Source organism: Dermacentor andersoni, chromosome 9, assembly GCF_023375885.2.
Source record: "Dermacentor andersoni chromosome 9, qqDerAnde1_hic_scaffold, whole genome shotgun sequence".
Lineage (NCBI taxonomy): Eukaryota > Metazoa > Arthropoda > Arachnida > Ixodida > Ixodidae > Dermacentor > Dermacentor andersoni.
The window spans coordinates 133517380-133541067 of NC_092822.1; the positions used below are offsets into that span (position 1 = coordinate 133517380).

The 23688-nt window shown below is 46.1% G+C and overlaps 1 protein-coding gene across 2 annotated transcripts in view; it reads right to left on the reverse strand.

Moving 5' to 3' along the window:
* The window catches only part of LOC126529753 (agrin-like), a 481149-nt gene that overhangs the window by 201646 nt on the left and 255815 nt on the right, over nucleotides 1–23688 (reverse strand). For both annotated transcript variants that reach the window (XM_055069999.1, XM_055069998.1), the window contains exon 3: nucleotides 5730–5963. In XM_055069999.1, the coding sequence (XP_054925974.1) occupies nucleotides 5730–5963 (234 nt within the window). The remainder of the gene's footprint in view (nucleotides 1–5729; nucleotides 5964–23688) is intronic.

Consider the following 23688-nt stretch of genomic DNA (forward strand, 5'->3'; position numbering starts at 1 on the left):
CTGTATAATGAGAAGTGCGACAATTTTGACGTATTGCTAATTGTGGATGGTGACGGATAAACGGCACAGAGATGGGAATAATTAGAAGTAAGTCAATTTTCTTGCTAAGTCCATGTTCTTTTGCGCGTACTCTGTATCCCACCGTGAAAATTATACTCTATATTTTGAAAATGTCCACGCCTAAACTCACGCTAAACGCCAATGCTTTACGTGCTGTACATGCAAGCGAGGCATCGCTAACCGTTTTACTTCCACATATGAAAGGCACGCGCGAGACTGATCTCCTGCAAACTTGAGGGCGATCGCTGTATGCTTGGCGTGCTCCTCCGGTGACTTCACGCAATGTTTCAAGCGTGCGCAGCGCAAAGCACACTCTTAGGTGCTTGCTAACATGCGCGCCTGTTTTTCATCGAGCATATTGTAGAAATCCGGATTCGCTCTGCTCCTCCGGGTACAGGGTTTCTTTCTTCGTTGGCAGCAGTCATATTTTATCAGTTAGTTCAGCATGAGACGCTTGCGGGATTTCTGGCGGCAGATCAGTGTAGGGTTGCGCTAAGTGTGCCAACTACGCTTTTAGAGTTCACTTTGCTGAAAATCGTCATGCGTGCCTGTGATCGGTGACGCCCTTCGTTGATGTAATTTTCTGGCACGCACGCTTGGTCGTGTGCGCGTGGTGTACAGTGCGGACGTTGCAAACAGCACGGTGGTGACTGTGAGCGATAATACCCTTGAATTAGGGATTTTGATCTGTTGGCTTGCTTCTGCTGACGTTCCCTAGCGTTCACGGATGTCTGAAGTCGAGTAAGCAATTTGTTTGTTTTTTGTGCAGATTTTTTTATAGCCACATATTTTCGGGGAGTCAAACGCAGTTTTCTGTAAAGACTATCTGGCGACTACCTGGCCTTTTTCGTGGGGTGCGCCCAAAGATAGTGCAGTATAAAATGTGGGCCACTCACGTATGTGCCGATACTGAGTGTGTGCCGCTCTTGAATCAACCTCTTTGACGCTAGCTTGTGTGTGCGCCGCTTGGACGAATTGGTGTGTACCACTAGAAGGCACAGTGAGGGTGATAGCAATATCACTAACCTTAGCCTTTACATATCCAAGTCTCCCGGAGAGTGTTCGGGCAAGTTTTCGAGGCAAACTGGACGCACTGAACTTGCAATCCTCTACAGTTTTTCAGCTTGATGCGCGAGTTAGGAAACTAGGTCTTTTCGGTCACCATGGTAAGCAAATCTTGAAGCGCATCGGAACAGAGAGAGAAAAGCAGACAGGGCCGCACTTGCCCTAAGCAGTTCTGTGTTCTGGTGCGCTTCAAGATCTCTTCAACATGAGCATCAAAAAACTCGCCAACTTGTTGCTTCCTTGTCCCTTCAGACTATGAGCAGAAAATCTCCACCTAGTAAGATCCTCAAGGATAGCACATTAGCGACGGTTGAAATCAAGAGTTCGACGAAAACTCGTCTGGTCGGGATCGCTCATAGTCAAGGGTAAAACGGACGCCGACCAAAAACATTAAAAGAAAAGGAAACGAAGATGTTTCCGCTCCCATACGGGGGCCTTGTTCACATTGTAAGTAAATGAAAGGGGTGAGATGATTATGTACGTGCGAATAGACGGCTCAAACAGCGGGCATAAACGGAAGGAAGGCTGCCGTCATTGCGGTTCAGCGGTGGTATTAGTGGTTCGAATTAATAATGAGTCGAGATGCAAACGCGAGGCTAGATTACTTTCAGTGGCTAGTACATCCGCCCTACCCTAGTCAATATTATGTCCTTCGAAGGTTATTTAACTGCGATACTACCTTCACCATAGGTTATTTGATAGTATTGTGATAGGATTGTCGTTCGATTTGTACAGCTTTACCAGATTTGTCTTCACTACCTCTTCAATCAATCCGAATAAACATCTAAAATAAACACCTTGCCAAATGAAGAAAACATGTTCCCTTAAGAGGTATTGCATGTTTTCGTTTATATTGGCCTTCAAGAGGCGGTGGTTTAATTACACTAGTGTCAACAGAACTTTTCCTGCAATAAAAGGATGGCGATAAACTACGTCCTGAACATGAAGTTCTAGTAATAATCTTAAGCCTTCCTACCTATTGCTCATTTTCATCACGACTGCCTATTGCTCCTCAGGCGCTACAATGAGCACGCCGTCTGCAACGTTTAATTTCTTCGGGCGGATATAACCAGTTTTTACGGGTGACTTCTAATGTTGTCACGTGGCATATGGCCTAAGGAACGACCTACGCGGCACTTGCTTGGGGGATCGGTCACAGGATAATGGTCCCAAAATTCAGGGCACCTTACATTTTTTACTGGTCCGGCTGCTTCTGCTCTGGATTTGATTTATTCACGCTCAGGTTTCTGCGTTTCCTATTGGTAAACTCTACATTGCCCCACAAATCACGACTACATTCCGTTGTTTCGATGAATCAGTATGTCTGGTACCATCACTACATTATAAACTTTATGTTCTGATACTAAGCTAATATTCAGAATTAATGGTATCTTCAAAAACACCACTCTTACACGGTGGCAAAGTTCATATCATGCACAAAGAGAGCCGCATGTATAACTAGAAAACCAACAATCTATTTTCTTTTCTTTACTTTCTGGGGAACCCCATGGCCAGTGGCGTAGCAATAAGGGGGGCGGGAGGGCCGTGGGCCCCGGGTGCAAGGGGCCTGTGGAGGGGGGGGGTGTCATATACGTCTCAGGACACCCCTCTTTCCGCCGGCTACACCCGGGGGGGTGACAGAAGATCTATGGGCCTCGGGTGCCAGACGACCTAGCTACGCCACTGCCCATGGCATCGTTCGAGGGGCCCTCTTTTATCGTCATCAGCATGGATGATTTGCTGGAGATATTACAGCTCAAATAGGAATGTTCGCAGACGATGGCACAAATATACAAAAAATAGAAACACCGAATTAGCGCTCTTTTGTCGGAACTGGCCTTTGCGCCATAAAGCCCCTAATGCAATCACAATGAAGCCGAACTTAATCACCAAGGAAAAATTAATGCAAGGATGCGATCATTGGCAAATGTAGTTACACGCAGCTAAATCAGTACTTGTGTCTATTTGAAGGAAGGAAAATATTCTGATGGTTCTCTGCAGTACAAATGGCCATAACTGTGCACCAAAAAAATAGCATAATTACTCAGGCTTCGTACTTACATTCAACTTGCATTGGAACCTTTATACAGAAGAGCTTTCTTCAAATAGTAAGAATGCATTGTGGGGACTAAAGCGAAACTCGCATTGCACATCACCAGAAATAAAATTTTTAGAATATATTGCCTTGATAAAATCCATCGATAAATACGCTAAGACTGTATGGAATTCATATACCCAAAACGTCCACTTAAAATTTGAGAAAGTCCAGCGTGTTCCTTCCATGTTTACATGTAATATATATCGTAATTGTTACTCTTCGGCTGAACTACATAAACACCCTGAGCTCCCAGAGCTGGAAAAACGAACCGAATATAAGAGCGCGCAATTTTTCTTCTTAGTCATCCACAATAAAGTAAAAATAAACTACGAGAAGTCTCAAAGCTAGCGATGTTCATATAGATGTTTATCCCTGCACCGAAACAGCACGAACATGCCCCTCCCATAAGGCCATATGACTGCTTCAAGTATACCTGCTCCCCTAGGACCAAACAACGTTCGAATTCTTTACGTGCATCAAATGTCACATCATATTCTACCAGCGCATTTTTAGCAACCCTTAACCGTCTTGAGTACCCTGACCCTCTGTCAGAACAGTGTCATCAGGCTGAGTGTGGTTTAACTGTTTTTCTGTTTTTTTCTTCTTGTACTCCTTCGCTTCTGCATGTCGCATTTGATGTGTGAGTAACGACACTTCTTTTTTCATTTATTGCAAATACACACATGTAGTTTATGCAGCTGTGGCCAATGACTCCTGCCATAGCCCCTAAGGGTTGACAGTATGTATATATAAAATGAAATGTAATGCGTACTTTCATAAATTAGCGCAAGCGTAAAGGCATTTTACAGCTTTCCCAGGCTTCCCTATCTGGAACAAATTCTAAACAAAAAGCATTGAACACTTGCTCTCTTAATGCATTCTTCTAGAAAAGCAGAATTTGAGGATAAATTATCTTCGCGTCAGTGGAATGACGACTACTCGAGCGATTATTGACAAAGATAAGTCAACCAAAAATAATAATTTCTTGCATAACCAAGCTGAAAAATTGGACAAAATGTAAGTTTTACTGCAGGCCCAAGTAAAATCTATTCCAGTTACTGTACTGGGTAGGCGTTGCAAAAGTACTTGAGAAATAGGAAAATGTTTTACAAGTATTTAAAGCGCTGTAATTCGATTAGCGTATTTCAAGTAAGTATAGTTCTCGCTCATGATCAAGGTTCTGCGCGCTTTAAAGCGCGGACTTAGGGTCGAATCGCTTATGGGAAGTTTTATCTAAGAGGCCGTAACCTGTGATAAGTGACGCAGTTTAGGTGGGACTTTACTGGTCAGTGCCTCGGCCCAAAAAAATGAGTTCTCGGTCATCTAGAACTGAGGTGGAACAGCGCCAATCACACAAGGAAACGAAGAAATCAATACCACATACAAGCGCTGACTGCCAACTGGAAATTTATTTGAAATTCACCGGCCATTTTTCTACCGCCCCCGGCATAGGCACGCGTTAGTTTGTTTTTTTTTGGCAAGGGGAGGGAGCGGCTACACATTTATCTCTCTCTTTTCTAACGTGATATGCCTCTACCATTTCCTTTTACCTTCTACCTTCTTCCTTTCACTAAGAATGTCTCTTTTTTTCAAATATAGGAGTGCAGGGACGCTTGTTGTAATATCCTGCTAAATGACTCCTATAGCCATTTTTTCCGTTACTGCTGTACTGACAAGCTCTCTAATTGAAACACTGACCCATTTGTCTTACATACGTTTTTCCAGAACCCTTCGGTATCTGATAGATAACTTTGCGCCTGCAGTCAGGGAATTTATATTTATGATTGGTGTTGCACAGGGGCCTTTCGAGCGTTTTCATACGATTGCATATCGAGGGAAGCTTGTACAGGCCACTGAAAACTATATTAACAATATGTCAAAGGGAAACTTTCTTTGGACTGTGCGACAAATTTTTAAACTGCGGCACCACGGGCGCTGGTTAATTGTCTTTATTATTTTCTTTGTATGCTGCTTCCCAACTTCTTCTTTTCTTTTTACAATATATGGCTTCAAATATTTGAAGCGATGACAGAACTGGCAAATCGTGGGTTCCGTTATGGTGCCATCTCATTTGAAGAACTTCGCTAAAACTCATGCTCACACGACTCACTTAGTGCTGCCTTAATGCAGGTGGCTGGTATGTACCTTTTAATCAATTTAGAGTGCACGCTTTGCTAGCGCAAGAATATTTTCTCAGATATGGGATGATAGGCCCAGCATACATGCTAATCCAAAGAAAAACAGATATTAATATCGAGAAACTGAATGCGGTTGTTAATTGGCAAATTGGGCGTGAACTCAGGTCCTCTCATTCAGTTAATGAACATTCCAAAAATTTCTTCGACCGCGTCATGAAAATGCATGCACATCTTTTTCTTCGTAACAATTAACTAGTCGTCAACGTACCTAAACACTCGCGCATCCAACGATCCATTATCGTTTGACCAAGGTCGCGGTGGTCAAGGTCAATGTTAGCGGTGCCTACAAGTTAGGTGCAATAGCCTACCGCACGAGCCCTGGTGTGCGACGACGATCCTCTTCTGCCGGATGCAGGCGGTCATGCGGAGTCGACACTCAGACGAGTAGGTGAAGCCGTCCGAACCGCACACAGGCGCGAACAGCTGGTCGGCGCACGAGAGGCGACAGCGGCAGTACGCCTGGCCCCGGTCGCTGTGGCACTCGGCGCCGAAGCGGCACGTGGTGCGCGAGCACGAGTCATCGCCGCCGTGTTCCGGTGAGCCTGCGGTACCGCAAATACGTCACTCCATGTGTGCCTACAGATGGCGCTCGAAATAAGCACTTCATGTCACGCAGCTCGTCACCAAGGCCCTTCGTCCCGCAGCTAAGCGCCTGAAAACGAGCTGAGCACCTTGTGCCAGGTTAGATTTTACAAAAAGTGTCGCAAGCGCTCGCAGCGCCGTCAACATGAAGTCACATGCGGCGTTAGCACATCCAAAACTATAATGGTACCCACAGAATTACAAACCATTTTTTTTCTTTATAAAGGATCGCTAATTTAAACGCCTAAGCGGTCTTTTGGCATCGAGCAAACAGTATATACATACCTAAGTTGCGGTACAAGCCAAGCTGAAGCAACCCACACGGCTAGTCGTTTTAGCGTCTGGTCAGCGCCATCTTGAACAAGTTTCGTCTGGCACGGCATATTCGTGACGTAAATCCATTATGACCAGATAGCGGTGACTTACATCCTGCACCAGATTCATAGTGATAGACTGTTCGCCATCTTCACTTCCGGAAGGAGGATCGATGTGGCGAGATTGTAGAATGGCACAGCGCCGGTTTGTTCGACAGCTGTTGTTTTCTGAAAGCATGTCTCAGCCTGTCTGCTTCCTAACAATGCTCGCTCTTGGTCGAGCAACGACGCCCCGTTGGGGCAGCGATGTTCTTGCCGAGCGGGCCGGCCCAAGGACTTAAGTGAAAACTTGATTCCGCACGGGCGCAGCCCCGCAGTCTCTCTTTGCTGAGTACGCAAGTCTCCATTGCGTCCCCTAATCTGAAAACTTTTATTGAACTACACCTTTAGGATAATGCACGTGGTCGTTTCGTATCGGGGGCTGTACTTAGAGAGCTTGAGCACAATGCATTGACGAGAACAAGAAGACACAAGAAGAAAACAGGACAAGATGCATGTACCTTGAAATGTTAGATAAGCCTTCTAATTTGTGCTCAATTAAGCAAAAAAATTGGCGGTGCACCAACTTTTACAGATGACTGCTGATTTTATTGCTATTATTTATTATCTTATTGTTGGTGGGTACTATAGCGTATGTTTTAGATATTTATTATTATGAAATGCACGACATATCCAATGAGACATACCTATTGTCCCTAGTTGGCAGGACAGACTTTTATTGAAGATTGGCACATACCCAGTGGGATATTCCAGGTGACAAGAGTTGGCGTCACAGAGGTTCATTAAAGATTTGCACACAGTCACCCAGGCTGGCGTCATGGCGAGTTATTGAGGAGCAGCACATACGCGGTCACACAAGTTGGTCCGATGGGGGGTTCTCACTATGTCCATTTGACCATGGACAACTCAGTGACCGAAGTTGGCGGCAAAAAAATCACGCGCGCACACACACACACACACACACACACACACACACACACACACACACACACACACACACACACACACACACACACACACACACACACACACACACACACACAATATACATACATACATGCATCATCATCATCAGCCTGGTTAATTGCACTGCAGGGCAAAGGCCTCTCCCATATTTCTCCAACTACCCCGGTCATCCACAAATTGTGGCTACGTCGTCCCTGCAAATTTCTTAATCTCATCCGCCCACCTTACCTTCTCCCGCCCCCTGCTACGCTTCCCTTCCCTTGCAATCCAGTCCGTAACCCTTAATGACCTTCGGTTATCTTCCCTCCTCATTACATGTCCGGCCCATGCCCATTTCTTTTTCTTGATTTCAACTAAGACGTCATTAACTGCCATTTGTTCCCTCACCCAATCTGCTCTTTTCTTATCCCTTAACATTACACCCATCATTCTTCTTTCCACAGCTCGTTGCGTCGTCCTCAATTTAAGTAGAACGCTTTTCGTAGGCCTCCAGGTTTCTGCCCCGTACGTGAGTACTGGTAAGACACAGCTGTTATGCACACTTTTCTCTTGAGAGATAATGGCAACCTGCTGTTGATGATATGAGAATGCCTGCTAAACGCACCCCAACCCATTCTTATTCTTCTGATTATTTCAGTCTCATGATCCGGATCCGCAGTGAGTACATGTCCTAAGTAGATGTATTCCCTTACCACTTCCAGTGCCTCGCTACCTATCGTAAACTGCTGTACTCTTCCGAGCCTGTGAAACATTACTTTAGTTTTCTGCAGATTAATTTTTAGACCCACCCTTCTGCTTTGCCTCTCCAGGTCAGTGAGCATGCCTTGCAATTGGTCCCCTGAGTTACTAAGCAAGGCCATATCATCAGTGAATCTCAAGTTACTACGGTATTCTCCATTAACTCTTATCCCCAATTCTTCAGAATCCAGGTCTCCGAATACTTACTGTAAACACGCTGTGAATAGCATTGGAGAGATCATATCTCCCTGCCTGACGCCTTTCTTTATTAGGATTTCAATGCTTTCTTTATGGAGGACTACGTTGGCTGTGGAGTCGCTGCAGATATCTTTCAGTATTTTTACATACGGCTTGTCTACACCCTGATTCCGTAATGCCTGCATGACTGCTGAGGTTTCGACTGAACCAAACGCATTCTCGTAATCAATGAAAGCTATCTATAAGGCTTTGTTATATTACGCACATTTCTCTATCACCTGATTGATAGTGTGAATATGGTCTATTGTTAAGTAGCCTTTACGGAATCCTGCCTGGTCCTTTGGTTGACAGAACTCTAAGGTGTTCCTGATTCTATTTGCGATTACCTTACTAAATACTTTGTAGGCAACGGACAGTACGCTGATCAGTCTATAATTTTTCAAATCTTTGGCGTCCCCATTCTTATGGATTAGGATTATGCTAGCGTTCTTCTAAGTTTCCGGTACGCTCGAGGTCATGAGGCATTGCGTATACAGGGTGGCCAGTTTTTCTAGAACCATCTGCCTACCATCCTTCAACAAATCTGCTGTTACCGAATCCTCCCCAGCTGCGTTCCCCCTTTGCATAGCTCCCAAAGCGTTCTTTACTTCTTCCGGTGTTACTTGTGGGATTTCAAATTCCTCTAGACTATTCTCTGTTCCAGTATCGTCGTGGGGGCCACTGGTGCTGTATAAGTCTCTTTAGAACTCCTCAGCAACTATAACTATCTCACCCATATTAGTAATGATATTGCCGGCTTTGTCTCTTAACGCATACATATCATTCTTGCCAATTCCTAGTTTCTTCTTCACTGCTTTTAGGCTACCTCCGTTCCTGAGAGCATGTTCGATTCTATCCATAATATAGTTCCTTATGTCAGCTATCTTGCGCTTGTTCATTAACTTCGAAAGGTCTGCCAGTTCTATTCTAGCTGTAGGCTTAGGGGCTTTTATACATTGGCGTTTCTTGATCAGACCTTTCTTCTCCTGCGATAGCTTACTGGCATCCTGTCTAGCGGAATTACCACCGACTTCTGTTGGACACTCCTTAACGATGCCCAAAAGATCGTCGTCCATTGTTTCAACACTAATGTCCTCTTCCTGAGTTAAAGCCGAATACCTGTTCTGTAACTTGATCAGGAATTCCTCTATTTTACCTCTTACCGCTAACTCATTGATCGGCTTCTTATGTACCAGTTTCTTTCGTTCCCTCCTGAAGTCTAGGCTAATTCGAGTTCTTACCATCCTATGGTCACTGTACGGCCTTCACTTTGTACCTATTATTAAGGTTCCCAACAAGACCTGCCACCCTCTCGTTATTGCTAAACGAATTCCTGTATGTTACCAGCTATATTCTTATTAATCAGGAATCCTACTCCTTGTTCTCGTCTCTTCTCGAAGTCCCGGTAGCACAGGACGTGCCCGCTTTTTAGCACTGTATATTCTTCATGTGTCCTGCTAACTTCACTGAGCCCTATTATATCACATTTACTGCCCTCTAACTCCTCGAATGGCACTGCTAGACTCACCTCATTAGATGAAGTTCTAGCGTTAGACGTTGCCAGGTTCAGTTTCCAATGGCGGTCTGTCCGAATCCAGGGATTCTTAGCACCCTCTGCTGCGTCAAAGGCCTGACCGCCGCCGTGGTCAGTTGCTTCGCAGCTGCTGGGGACTGAGGGCTTGGCTTTGATTGTTGTATTCATGTAGGTGGTTGTGGCCAAGTATTTCGCCAGGGTGTCCAATCCTGCTCTGGTGAGGTAGCGCGTTACCGGTTCGGGTCACCGGGATCAGGCCGAACTCCACGCCTGTTGGTGCAATTTTATCAATACGCGCATTTTTTTAATCCGGTGGAAAATTGCGTGGCGCCGGGATACGAACCGCGGTCCTCTTGCACGCGAGGCGGATGCTCTACCTCTACGCCACTGCTGCATACATACATACATACATACATACATACATGCATACATACATACATACATACATACATACATACATACATACATACATACATACATACATACATACATACATACATACATACATACAGGCTACCTTAGTTATACTATTAGTTTGTTGCCGACACAACCACTTTTTCCTAGATTTGATGTTTTACCTGCAAATAAAGTCTATTTATGGATACTGGCACAGCGAATTTATAAACAGAAACTCCACAGTATTTACACACCTGTCTTGGCGCAATATGATATCCGTAACCCCAAACGCAGAAATAAAAAAGTCAGAACAAATTATGGAAACAAGATCTGGAATATCAGGTAATAGACATGTTAAATAACTGTGCTTCTATTTTGGATTTTTGCCTACCCAGAAAAACATTCAAACGTGAACGGCGGTCCATATTGTTTTCCGTCGATTCTGTTTTTCGTTGAAATTGTTAAGTTACAATGACAAATGTAAATTTCCGTTTCAATTGTTGACTTCCTTATAAGTATTTTTGTGATATGAGCGAATCTTCAATGTGATTAAAAAAAAAACTGTCCATAGTATTTAAATACACCCATATTGTACAGAATGAATGACGTATGTATGACGTAGGCTGTATGCGTGTACTATTTGTAACGCCGCCTCTCTTTTGTTACCAGCTCTCTGCTGTACTGCTGTAGACTGCTCCTTTTGTTACGGGGGCAGAGACCTCGTCAGGCAATCATGCCTTTAGTCTCTGCCACCCGCAGGATGATGTGATTTTCCTGCAAATAAAAACTGACTAACTGACTGACTGACACACATACATACATACGTACATACATACATACATACATACATACATATATACATACATACATACATACATACATACATACATACATACATACATACATACATACATACATACATACATACATACATATGATTGTGATCGGGGATGGCATGCTTTGCTGTTCCCTGTTTTGGTGAATCAATCGAAAGGGTGGTCGTCCACAACCGCGTCAGGCGGCAAACGGTGCTCTTTGATCTTTCGCACGCTTACCGGCCACGCTGGAAAAATGAAAGCGCGGTGGCTCTAATCTACACGGTCCTCCGGGCACTCGGCCGTAGACCCTTTGGCAATCATTCCTGAGCGACATTGAAGCGCCCCTTCACGATGTTGCAATTATAAGACGCCCTACATAGTTTGTGATATGCATACTTCTCTTTCCCCTTTTGAGTTTCACGCTTCATATTTCCACTTCAGATGAAGAGAGATTTGGGACCTCAAACAATAACGGCGATGTATGCGAAGCACTTTTGTTGATCAAAGAAAAACGCCAATAAAATGAACTGCAGCAGAACACTGATTGCGTCATATCAAGAAAGTGTCCCACTATGTGGACAGAGTGTTTATCGGAAACCATCTCCAAGACATTCGAATGTAAATTCAATGTTTGTGCTTGTGTCTGTCTTTTCGTAGCCCTAGTTTCAAGTGATGCGCGAATAACACTTATCATGAAAGTTAAGCTTGGTTCACCTCAAGGCATATAGCTTACACTATGGAATATATGTAAAAAGTTCAATTCCATTAGTAGACGGTTATCAAATTTTAATTTCTTGCTCATAGCCAAATTGTTCACTGCTTCAAGCACCACGTCTGGGAACCTTGTACAAATGCCAAAGGGAACAGTCAATGACTGGTCCCTTTGAGTACCAGTCACAATGACTGGCGGTTGTGACAGCTGCTAATTGCGCTCGACTGGTGGTAGTGAGCTCTCCATAAGCAGAGATGTCAACCACTCTAATCGAAAGCAGCTGCGGGTATATTTCGTTAATTTCGGATGCATTCTTCTCCTTTTGCTCACCTGTATCGCATAGCACCATAGATAATATTCAGTGGCCAATTTCACTTTGATGTTCTTTTGGTATTTATTGTGAATCTGTATTTGCTACAGAGCACCGATCTATTATTGCGCTTGTTGATGTTTCAATTATTCCTGACTTCCCTTATACGCGGTCACGTTGTGTCTGAAGGAGGGAATAATAACTTGACTTACTCGCTTTTTTATGAATTAACGAATTATCGTGTTAGACGTGCCCAAACCGCGACTTGATAGGGCGTCACGCCGTAGTGGGGTAGACCGGATCAATTTTCACCATTACAGCATCTTGAACATGCTTACAACGCACGGGAGACGAGCGATCTCGCATTTCGAGCCCATTAAACTGTGCCTCCGGCTTAGCAACGCAACACCATAGCCAAGACACGGCGGCCTGTTGCTGGCTTTTTAAGGAAACGGGGTGCGCCCTATACCTGTCATGTATCTTAGGCCGCAGTCTTCACGTTTTTTCTCAGGAACCACAGGAGTTCCTATAGCTTTAATGGTATCATCAAATTTAGAACTTTTTGTTTCGTTTACTAGAATATAAAAACACCTTAACATCATCGAACTTTGTTGTGTTTTCCTGGTTGTGACTAATTTTAAGCATTATTAAGCGGAACATTTTTTGTTGCATAGCAAAAAATTGCAGAACTCATCTCACGCGATGACTCGACGGCAATGTGAGGATCAACCGAACAATGTAGCGACAGACCACGTTCCTAGGATTATTTAACACGTGTTGTGGTAATTCTGAGACTTTCATTGATTCGGCTACACACCATGCACTCAGATATCCTCCCATTTTGCCATGGAACTCGCTTACCAAGGTCGGCTATGAGCATGGAGGCATGACGACTGTACGCCGCCAATGCAGTGATGATAGAATTAACATGTATGAATCATAGCGATGGAACAACAAAGCCATATTTATGTATGACGGCACGACGGCGATGACATGCTGATCTTTAAATTATGACGATGGTATAACGATGACAACATGACGTCGACAACATGAGGAGAGTGAAATGACGACGACTGTGTCTCGAGGTTGGCGCAACGACGATGGTATGAGGACAACCGGATGAAAAAGCGGCAGTGGCGATGATGGCACGGCCAAGACGGAATGACGGTAGCGTCTGTGTGACAATGACGAGGATGGCATGAATACAATGGCATAATCCCAATTGAACGACGACAGCATGCCTACCAAACAATGGCAAACAAGGAATGATGTCGACTAATCGACGAAGGTGGCATGGCGACAGCGGCCTCACGACAATGGGATGACAAAACTGAAGTGATGACAATGTTCATATGGCCGCGCAACGACGACGGTATGGCGATGACGGCCTGATGACAGTCGTATGTCGAAGTTTTAATGATGGCGATGGAACGACTACGACGGCATCTTGAGGATTGTAGGACGACGATGTAGTGACGACGACGGCATGACAATGGCATGAGGACAATGGGATGACGACAAGTGTATCATGACTTGGCGGGACGATGACTGCATCGCGAAATCTGTATGACGACGACGGCATGCGGAGAGTCGGGTGACATTGCTGGAGTGATGATGGTGGCACAAACGCGATGGCATCACGACGACGATCTAACAATGGAGATGTGATAGCCGCTGACAACGACGGCATGGCAACGACGGCATGGGGTGGGCGGCATAATAAGGTTTGTACGACGACAGTATGATCACAGTAAAATGAAAATGACTGACGTTGATATATTGACGAAGGCGGTATAACTACGACGACATGACGATAATGGGTTCAAGTTACTGAATGAATGACAATTATAAATCGACAGCGTCACGACTACTGTGTGAAGAATGATGGCGTGATGACAATGGCAAGACGGTAGATGAATGAGAAACGTGGAATGACGAGAATGCGGTGATCATGAAGGCATCATGATCTGCAACACCATCCTAGTGACCCATGCTATTAGACAACTTGGAGCTTCGGGATAAAGTAGAAGGTTTGAAGACGACAGCATGACGAGTCCGATCACGAATCTGGTAGCACGATGATTGAACGACCACACGGCATCAATATGACGGTGTGATTACGAGTACATGACAACAGTATGAGAGCGATAGCGTGAGGACGATGGCGTGAAGAGCGTCGGATGACAAGGCTGGAATGACGGTGATGCAATGAGCTCGACGACGTGACAACCACCATCCGATACCTATTAGCCCGAGCTGTTAAACTTGGGCGACTAGCTAGGGGTAGAAGGCGTCACGAGGACGGCGTGGCGAGAGTACGATAACGAAGCAGGAATAGCGACATTGGAGCAACCCTGATGGCATCGCGACTAGGAGCACAAATCTAGTGGACCAAGCAGGCAGACAACTTGGACAACTCGGTTGGCATACGAGGACGGACGGACGGACGGACGGACGGACGGACGGACGGACGGACAGACGGACGGACGGACGGACGGACGGACGGACGGACGGACGGACAGACGGACAGACGGACAGACGGACAGACAGACAGACAGACAGACAGACAGACAGACAGACAGACAGACAGACAGACAGACAAATAGATAGGCTCAAAACATGGCAAGTAGGCAAAGAATGCTATTCGCATTATTAGCGCATTGTTCAGCGAAAATATTCCTATTAAAGTAGATTTTCCATTTCGTGCACTAAACATTGGCAAAACGTGCTTTTAGCATGTGGGGTTGCTGACATACTGGGACAAAGATAGGAACAATCTACATTTTACGATAATTGCTCTTAAATTGAGAAAACGCCTTTTTTACACGAAAACATTGCGAGAAAGATAAATTCATGGATTCATGCAATAGGCACCAGCCACGTACTCGTCCCTGCAATATGTTTTTCTACTGTAATGTTTCCTGGGCATGTCTTGCTGCCTGGTATGTAGCCCTATCGGCGAAAAGAAGTGAACAGCAACCAAGGTTGTGTAACTGCCGCACCACATAAAGTTCTAGGAATATTGTGAACGACTTCATGACATTACATAGGATAATGTTACCATCAGAAATCGCCCAAAAGCATCTCACGATGACCGCCGGCGGTAATACGCTTAGCGTTGTATCAATATAGCAACACATCGTATCGTTACCGTCAAAACGAGCTACCTCTGATGAGTGTATTGCAGAGCCACTTCGCGCTTTCATTCTAAAAACACTGGGCGCCACGCAGCGGTCCCGCCGGGAAGGCTGCGTGTGTAGCCCCCTAAATGCAGTGAGCGCCGGGGTGTGCGAGTGCCGCGAAATGCGTAATGTGGCCACAAGACCCCCACGCGCTTCCTTCTGGGCACACTGCACCATATGGTGGCGCTGCCGAGAAGTGTGCATGTCATCGCAACAAAAAGTACGGCGCTCCGGGGCTTGCGAATGCTGACAATTGCTGCCTCGTTTGCCGCACACCCAGTTGGGGAGATGTTCATCGAAGAGTGGCACACACTTAGGGCCCTATAACGTAAAACTATTCCGATACGTTTTTATTCCAATCTCCTGACGTCAAATTTGCGCAACCGCAGACGGAAGCGTCGGCGGTGACCCGCAGGGTTGTCCGAACACACCAAACACTCTCCCCGTTTATAGGCGGTCACATTTGTTTGCTTTAACAACAAATAGCATTGGCTATACTGATCGGTTTGTCTGATCTAATTGGCTGACAAGAGGTGAGGAGCACGCTCAAGTGGAGAAGGATTCGATTGGGCTGAGCCAGTGCACTGTGAATCGATAACCGGATGCGGTAGCTGGTCGAAAATTGCTACGGCATGTAGCGGAAGGTTAAGAATGCATCTTCAAGGGGAGTACGGTAGCGCGATTCAAAGACGGGACAAAAGAAGACACAGAGGGCCACACACAGCGCTAACTTCCAACACTGTTTATTATCGAAAACCGGGTCTTACTTATACACTCAGACAACATGAGTCACAGCCACGTGAACAGATTAACAATCAGAGCGATACATTTTGTGATATGTTAAGCCATGCGCAAAATTTCAGTTCTTTTTCAGAGAGAGCCAATGATGATGATGATGGAGCCAATTCAGAGACCAATGATGGCCTCTGAAAAAGAACTGAAATTTTTGCGCATGGCTTAACATATCACAAAATGTATCGCTCTGATTGTTAATCTGTTCACGTGGCTGTGACTCATGTTGTCTGAGTGTATAAGTACGACCCGGTTTTCGATAATAAACAGTGTTGGAAGTTAGCGCTGTGTGTGGCCCTTTGTGTCTTCTTTTGTCCCGTCTTTGAATCGCGCTACCGCACTCCCCTTGAAGATGCATTACAAACAAGCCCACATTGCAACCCTCGTGAACCTTAAGAATGCTGCTCGATTGAATCCTTCGCAAAGAATACTTGGCAGAACGAGGTTGTACACATGCCGAAAGTGCTGGAAAATGTTACACGGCCAAGCAACAAGATTTATTGTATGCAAATAAACCCATGCTCTCCTGCTGGTGCAAGTAGGCAGTGTCTGAGCTATCGGCGGCAGCCGTCTTTTATTCCTTTCGTAACGGGGCAGCCTGCACCTATTCAGAAGGAAACACAGTTTTGTTCGACATATTAATGCATCTTTAACGCATACACGTCACTTTGACCAGGGCCGGTATTTTGTAGCGATGCCTTTTCCGATTCTATGCTTTTTCAGGCTTTTCGCGCTTGGCCAGTGGTCAGAGCGACGGTCTGCCCACATTATCAATGGGATCAGGCGACCGTGTGTGGTGGATAATAAGAATAGCATAGAATAAGGCATAAGGCAGCGCTACAAAATAGCGGCCCTGGTGAGTTCTCGCGGTTTTGTGACATCGCGTGACAGGCAGGTGAAGTGTGTGTCGCCCGAAAACATTTGACCAATATTCGAGCGCTAATGGCGAAAAGGCGTCGTATCACAAACAACTGCTTTTCTTGTCTTCTTTCCAGTCACGCATGGTCAGTGCGTTCATGTCATATCAGATGGGGCGCTATCGCGGTTTTCGTGGCGTCACGTGACAGACAGGCGAAGTGGGGATGGTTCAAAGAAGTTTTTGACCAATGGCGGAGGGCTGATTGCATAATTGGGGCGCTATAACGTAAGACGATTCCAAACTTTTCTATTCCAATTCTGCAGTAAGCCCCTCGCGATTGGTCAAAAGCATTTTTGGACCACCCCTACTTCACCTGTCTGTCACACGACGTCACGAAAACTGCGATAGCTCCCCATCTGATATGACGTGTGCACACTGATTATGCATGATTTGACCGAAAGAAGAAAAATAGTTATTTCTGATTCGACGCCTTTTCGCCATTAGCCACCCGGCTCTTGGTCAAAAGTTTTCGGCTGCACGCACTTCTCTTGCCTGTCACGCCACGTCACAAAACCGTAAGAACTCGCCGCGTCAAAGTGACGTGTACGCATTGAAGATGCATTAATATGCCGAACAAAACTGAATCTTCTTCTGAATAGCCGCAGGCTGCCCCGTTCCGAAAGGAATAAAAGATGGCTGCCGCCGATCGCTCAGGCGCTGGCTACTCGCAACTGCCGGAGAAAATGGGTTTATTTGCGTATAATAAAACTTCTTGCGTGGCCATGTCATGTTTTCGAGCACTTTTGGCACGTTTACGACCTCATTCTGCCAACGCTTCATTACTCAGGATCCGTTTTAGCTTCATTATTAAGCTTCCGTTGCATGCCACCGCGATTTTCGACCAGCACCGCAAGCTAAGTGAGGGAAAGCGGGCCAATCCCAGACGCCGGCACCACATTCTTCATCCGGTTATCGACGTTCCGTGCAGTGACTCGGCCCTATCGAATCCCTCTGCACTTGACCGTGCTCCTCGCCTCTTGGCAGCCAATTATATAAGACAAACCGCTCAGCGTAGGCAATGTTATTCGTTTTCCAAGCAAGCAAAAGTGACCTCCTATGAACGAGGAGAGCATTGGATTGGTCTCTTCAGACAACCTAGCGGGTGACCGCCCGGTGCTTGCGTCGGCGGTTACACAAATTTGACGTCAGGAGATTGGAATAAAAACATATTGGAATAGTTTTACATTATAGGGCCCTTGGAATAGAAAAGTTTGGAATAGCTTTACGTCAGAGCGCCCCTAGTGTAGTCATGACACAGCTTGCTAAAGCGTGTGAAAAACGTTCATTTATAAGCTCCACATGCCCCTGTGCATTTTGTGGCGCAGCCTGCTAATGCGTCGGATTTCTGTTCTTGAGGAACTATTGAAGTGGGTTCTACTCTGCTCAGCGTCGCAGAGACCTGAGAGACATTTTCCTAATTGCAGAGTGGCACATTCCCAGTTCAACATACATACGTCGGCGCCAAGGACGTTCACTGAAGAGCGGCACACATCTATCGGCACATACCCAGTGCTCCAAGTCGACGTCAATGAGTTTTCTTGAACAGCAGTACCCACGCAATCCCGCATTTACAGTGACCTATGTCGGCTTTTAACAGTTTCGTTGAAGAGCGGCACACATTAACACATTGCCGCATACTCAGTGACCCAAGTTGGTGGAATGGTTGTTTTCGCTCCCTGTTGCCCCAGCATGGCAGCCCAAAGCGCTATCCATTTGATTATGGACTACCCATAATCGGTAGGTGGGTAGGTTAAATAGAAACATAGATAGCTAACCACCGAAAAGTGCGTGAAGCACCCCAAGAACGCGAACTCATTATTAGATGTCGAGGCAATATGAAGCGTGGCTATATTTATTTCTGAGGAGCCCACGACACCTTGGATAGTGTAGTGTTTTTGAACAGCTGGATGTTCTTTGCGCACTTTGCTGGCACGGTTTTCGGTGACAGCAGCACATGCGTAAATTTTATGTAACGTGTAGCCATCGTCAGTAAATATAAACTTGAGACGGGACACAAAGGAATACCTGTCCTGTGTATCTCTTGCTGTCCCGTTGGATGCTTGCTGTTTCCTTTGTTTCGTGCATAGGTAAGTCAGTTTCCAAGGGTGCACAAAAAGGATTCATTTCTGAAAGTTTATTCGTAGTACTTTCTTGCTTTATAAGGGAAAATTATTGCTATGCTCAGAGTGCCCCGCGGCCATTGGCGGCGGGTCCTAAGCGCGCTTCACTGCACCACTTACTGCTGTGGACTGTGGTAGGATGCGACGACTGTGCGGCTGACAGGATCGCATGTTGCGTTGCCATCTCTCGTTGGTGGCAACTTGTAAACATGGCTGGATATTTCTGAAGGACATCAGCGGCTGCTGATTAGTGCTAAGAGCTGCTATTTCACTGCTACGAAGCTGCATTGGCGCAGGTGGGACAGGCGTAGTATGAATCAGATTGGTTTAGGCGTTTTCAGAAAGCTGCAGTTTTCAGTGCTGTGTCGATATGTTCCCCCTAAAACGCATGTGTGGCAGAATATGAGGCGAGTGCAGCATTAAGAGACATCTGCGATGGTGGCACAAAACTGGGCAAGGTACACCTAACTTCGAGCGAGACTCTCACTTTGCTGGGAGTTGAGCTTTTTTACCTCCATTCTCTATGGCACACGGAGCACAGATACACCTCTGATGTGATTTGGAGTTTGAAGACTGGCCCTGCCTGCCAACCAATTACGAGTGCCACCAACCCTGTCACGCACACTATTGCCATGGGACGGTGCAAAAAGTTTCACTCTACCGATTAACTAAAGTCTTTTCTTTCATTGTCGCAGAAATTTGCAATATTTCTCTTCTTCAGGTAACGTGATGACGCGCCACCTGAAAAATATCGAAGTATATTGCACGCATTGGTAAATCACAAGGTAAATCACAAGAGATGTCGCTTGTGTATTTACCCAGTGATAAGCTTACGAAGCATTTCGCACTAGAAATCTATGATTTCCTGCGAAGTTTGTCTTATTTTTCCTTAATTACTTCTCGATACCTTGCGTGTTTCCGCATAACTATTACGTCAAGCTCATGCCTTTGCTTCGAGTTGTTGACAAATTCGACTTCACCGTACCATCTGCTAGCCGCCTGGTTAGCTCAGATGGTAGAGCGGCTGCCCTTTGTCAGGATTGGGGGCTCAATCCCATCGCTCGTGATCCGTTGTCAAGATTGGAGTCGGGCCTGAATTAGAAGGTAGCTGGCCCATGCCGTCGTCCAACTTATCCACGCTGAGGACGTTGATGAAGGGAAGGACTGCTTCGCATCGAGAACGAGGAATATGGGTTTATTTAGAGTATTTATATCAGTCGAACATGACTGTTTGAGAAAGTACATCAGTCTAACACAAATGCTTGAGAGAGAGTGACCTGAGCAGCCGCACAACAGCGGTTTTTAAACACTCGGTCCTCTCCCGATACAAGGTGATGCGAACGTTCGTTTCGTCATCGCAAACTAGCCGCCTCCACGCAGGACGGTCTACACACACAAATGCACACACGTTCGAATTTCCGGAGCCGACGTAAGAGAGGCCCCGTAGAACTCGGAGCCGTTCCGAGTAGCGCGTTGGGGAGTTTGGGAACAATAGTTGGCCCGCCGAACTCATCCCGTCACAACGGCGATGAGGCTAGAGGTTGGTGGCGGTTTCAGCACAAAGCCTGCTTCATCGAACGCATCCTAGCTGAAGCGACGGAGAGTGGGGGATGCCCATATTCTTCCCTGACACAAAGTCGATTTAGTCACGCTGTGGCTAGAAGTTGGCAGCGACGCTCACGGAATGTTTCCGCCATAGTTGTAACTGGGTGGCAAACTTGCACTGCAGCTGGCCGTTCTTAACAGCGCCTCCATGGCCCGAAAAATCTCGACTGTCCAGCGCTGACAACCGCTGGGCAGGAAGAGAACGGCTGGTGTCCAGGGGGTGATTGATGCCTTGGCTCGCAGCGACCACTTGTGCATTGATGTCACCGCCCCAAAACATCCAACAAGGACAGGCAACTGCAAAATGAACCCCACAACACGGCTCTGCGCCGAGATGACGTACCTCGGCTCCCACTTTAGACCCGCTAGGCTTCAAAAAAAAAAAAAATAATAATAAGTGCAGAAAAAATGTGCTGCATTTCGCTATGCCAATTTCTGAAGCAATTTTGGCCTGACAAATTCAGCAAACATGGAGGGAATCCTGCTAAATGAGAGGAGATCTTATTGGCTTAAAAGAAATTAACACTAGTAACCCTAAAATTTAGGCGGGACCCTCAAACGCAGAATTCAAATTAGCTTGCTCAAACCATCCGCATTGCTATGCAACTTTCCCTTATATCGAACCGAGAAGTGTGAGACTCCATCGGAGCAATCGGCCATTTTTGTGTGACATTTGATTCAGCCACGTCAGAGGACAATGGTCGGTCTCGAAGACGAATTTCGCTCCGTACAAGTAACAAGACAACTTCTGGGCGGCCCAAACTAAACAAGCGCATTCCTTCTCTGAAGCGCTGTAGGCTTCCTCTCTTACATTTAGTTTACGGCTAGCATAGAGGATAGGATGCTCCTCGTTATCGTCGACGACCTGACTAAGTACCACGCCCATACCTCTGTCGCTTGCGTCGCATTGAACTATGAATTCCTTTGCGTAGTCTGGCGCGCGAAGCGCAGGACGAGAAACCAATAGCGTTTTCAAACTTTGGAAAGCGTTCTCTTGGTCCTTATCCCAGTGTACGTTACTCGGTCTTCCCTTTCGGAGGGCGTCCGTTAATGGACTTGTCATTTGCGAGTAATTCGGAATGTACCGTTGATAGTACCCCACAAGTCCCAAAAGTGAACGTAGGTCTGTTTTCGTGCGCGGCTGAGAAAATTTTCCAATCGTAGCTATTTTCAGCTCGGCCGGTCGTCTCATGCCCTGACCGACAACACGGCCCAGATAAGTAACCTGCGAACAACCAAACCTACACTTTGCCGCGTTCATCGTTAGGCCGGCTTCCCTCCGTGAGAACACCTGTTTGAGGTGCGATACGTGTCGTTCCGAGCTGTCCGAAAAAATTGCTACATCATCAAGATAGGGCAAAGCGAACTCCTGCAAGTCTTCTAGGACAATACCCATTAACTTAGAGAAGCTAAACGGCGCGTTCTTCAGCCCGAAGCTAAGTGCGACAGGGCGAAAAGTGCCTACAGGTGAGATGAATGCGGCATAGCGGCTGGCACTTTCTGAAAGGGGAACTTGCCAGTACCCCCGCACGAGATCTATAGTTGAAAGATATTTAGCAGCCCTAACTCTTTCAATTCGTTCCTCAATGTTGGGTATGGGGTACAGCTGATCCCTAGTGATGGCATTTAACTTCCTGTAGTCAACACACGCACGGGGGTCCTGGTTAGGGGTTTCTACCTGCATTAGCGGTGACGTGTAGTCCCTCTCAGTGGGCTCAATAACTCCCAACTCTAGCATGCGCTGTATCTCTGCCTCCATAATCTCTCTCTGTCTTGGAGACACCCTGTAAGGCTTTGATCTTACTGGTTCGGTTGATGTCAGCTCTATTTCATGCGTTATTAGTTCGGTTCTACCCGGCCGATCGCTGAACCTGTCGATATATTCCCCTAACACCTCTTTTAGCTCATCTAGCTGCTCGGGTCTTAGAGCGTGCGAGCTTACCGAGTGTTCTACTACTTCTTCTAGGCCGATTTCAGAGTTGGAGGTCGCCCTATACTCCTTAAACTTGATACTAGTGCCATCCCGCTCTTTGATGGTATAGTAAACGACTCCGCTCCGCTATATATACGGCTTCGTCAAATTGCAGTGATATATCCTCACCTCCTTCCTGCGACCGGGCAATTTCAGAGCATAGTTAGTATTCGAAAGATTGCGCAACACTTTAACGGGTCCGTCCCAGTGAACTTCAAGCTTGTTCTTTCTTGAAGGTTTGAGGATCATTACCTGGTCTCCGGCGTTAAACATACGAAGCTTCGCATTCTTGTCGTAATAGAATTTGGCGTTCTTTTGAGCTACTCCCATGTTCTTTCCGACTAGTTCTTGGGTTGCGCTTAGCCGTTCCAGCAATTTTAGCACGTATTCAACCAATGTTGGACTCTCCCCTCTTTCCTCCCTCATATTTCTCACCATTCTTAGTGGAGAACGGAGTGTCCTCCCATACACTAGTTCTGCTGGCGGGAACCCTGTCGCTTCATGTGGAACCGTTCGCAAAGCGAACAAAGTTGCCGGCAGACAGTTCTCCCAGTCCTCCTTGTGCTCGTAGCAGAACGCACGCAAAACTAGCTTAAGCACCGAATGACACCTCTCTACACTGTTTGACTGAGGGTGATAGACAGAACTGTGTATTAACTTTACCCCGCACTTTTGCAAGAATGTGGAAGTCAGTGCGCTCGTGAATACTGACCCTTGATCTGCCTGAATTTCGGCTGGAAACCCAACTCGTGCAAACACTGTCAAAAGCGCGTCTACTACTTCGGTGGAACTGAGCTCTTTCAAAGGGATTGCTTCTGGAAACTTGCTAGCCGGACACAGCATGGTAAACAAGTACCTGTAGCCTGATTTTGTTTTTGGAAGAGACCCTACCGCGCCTATTACAAGTCGTCTGAAAGGCTCTGTTATTAAGGGCACTACCTTCAGTGCAGCTTTCCATGTCTCTCCTGGTTTACCAGAACGCTGGCAGGCGTCGCATGACCTTACAAATT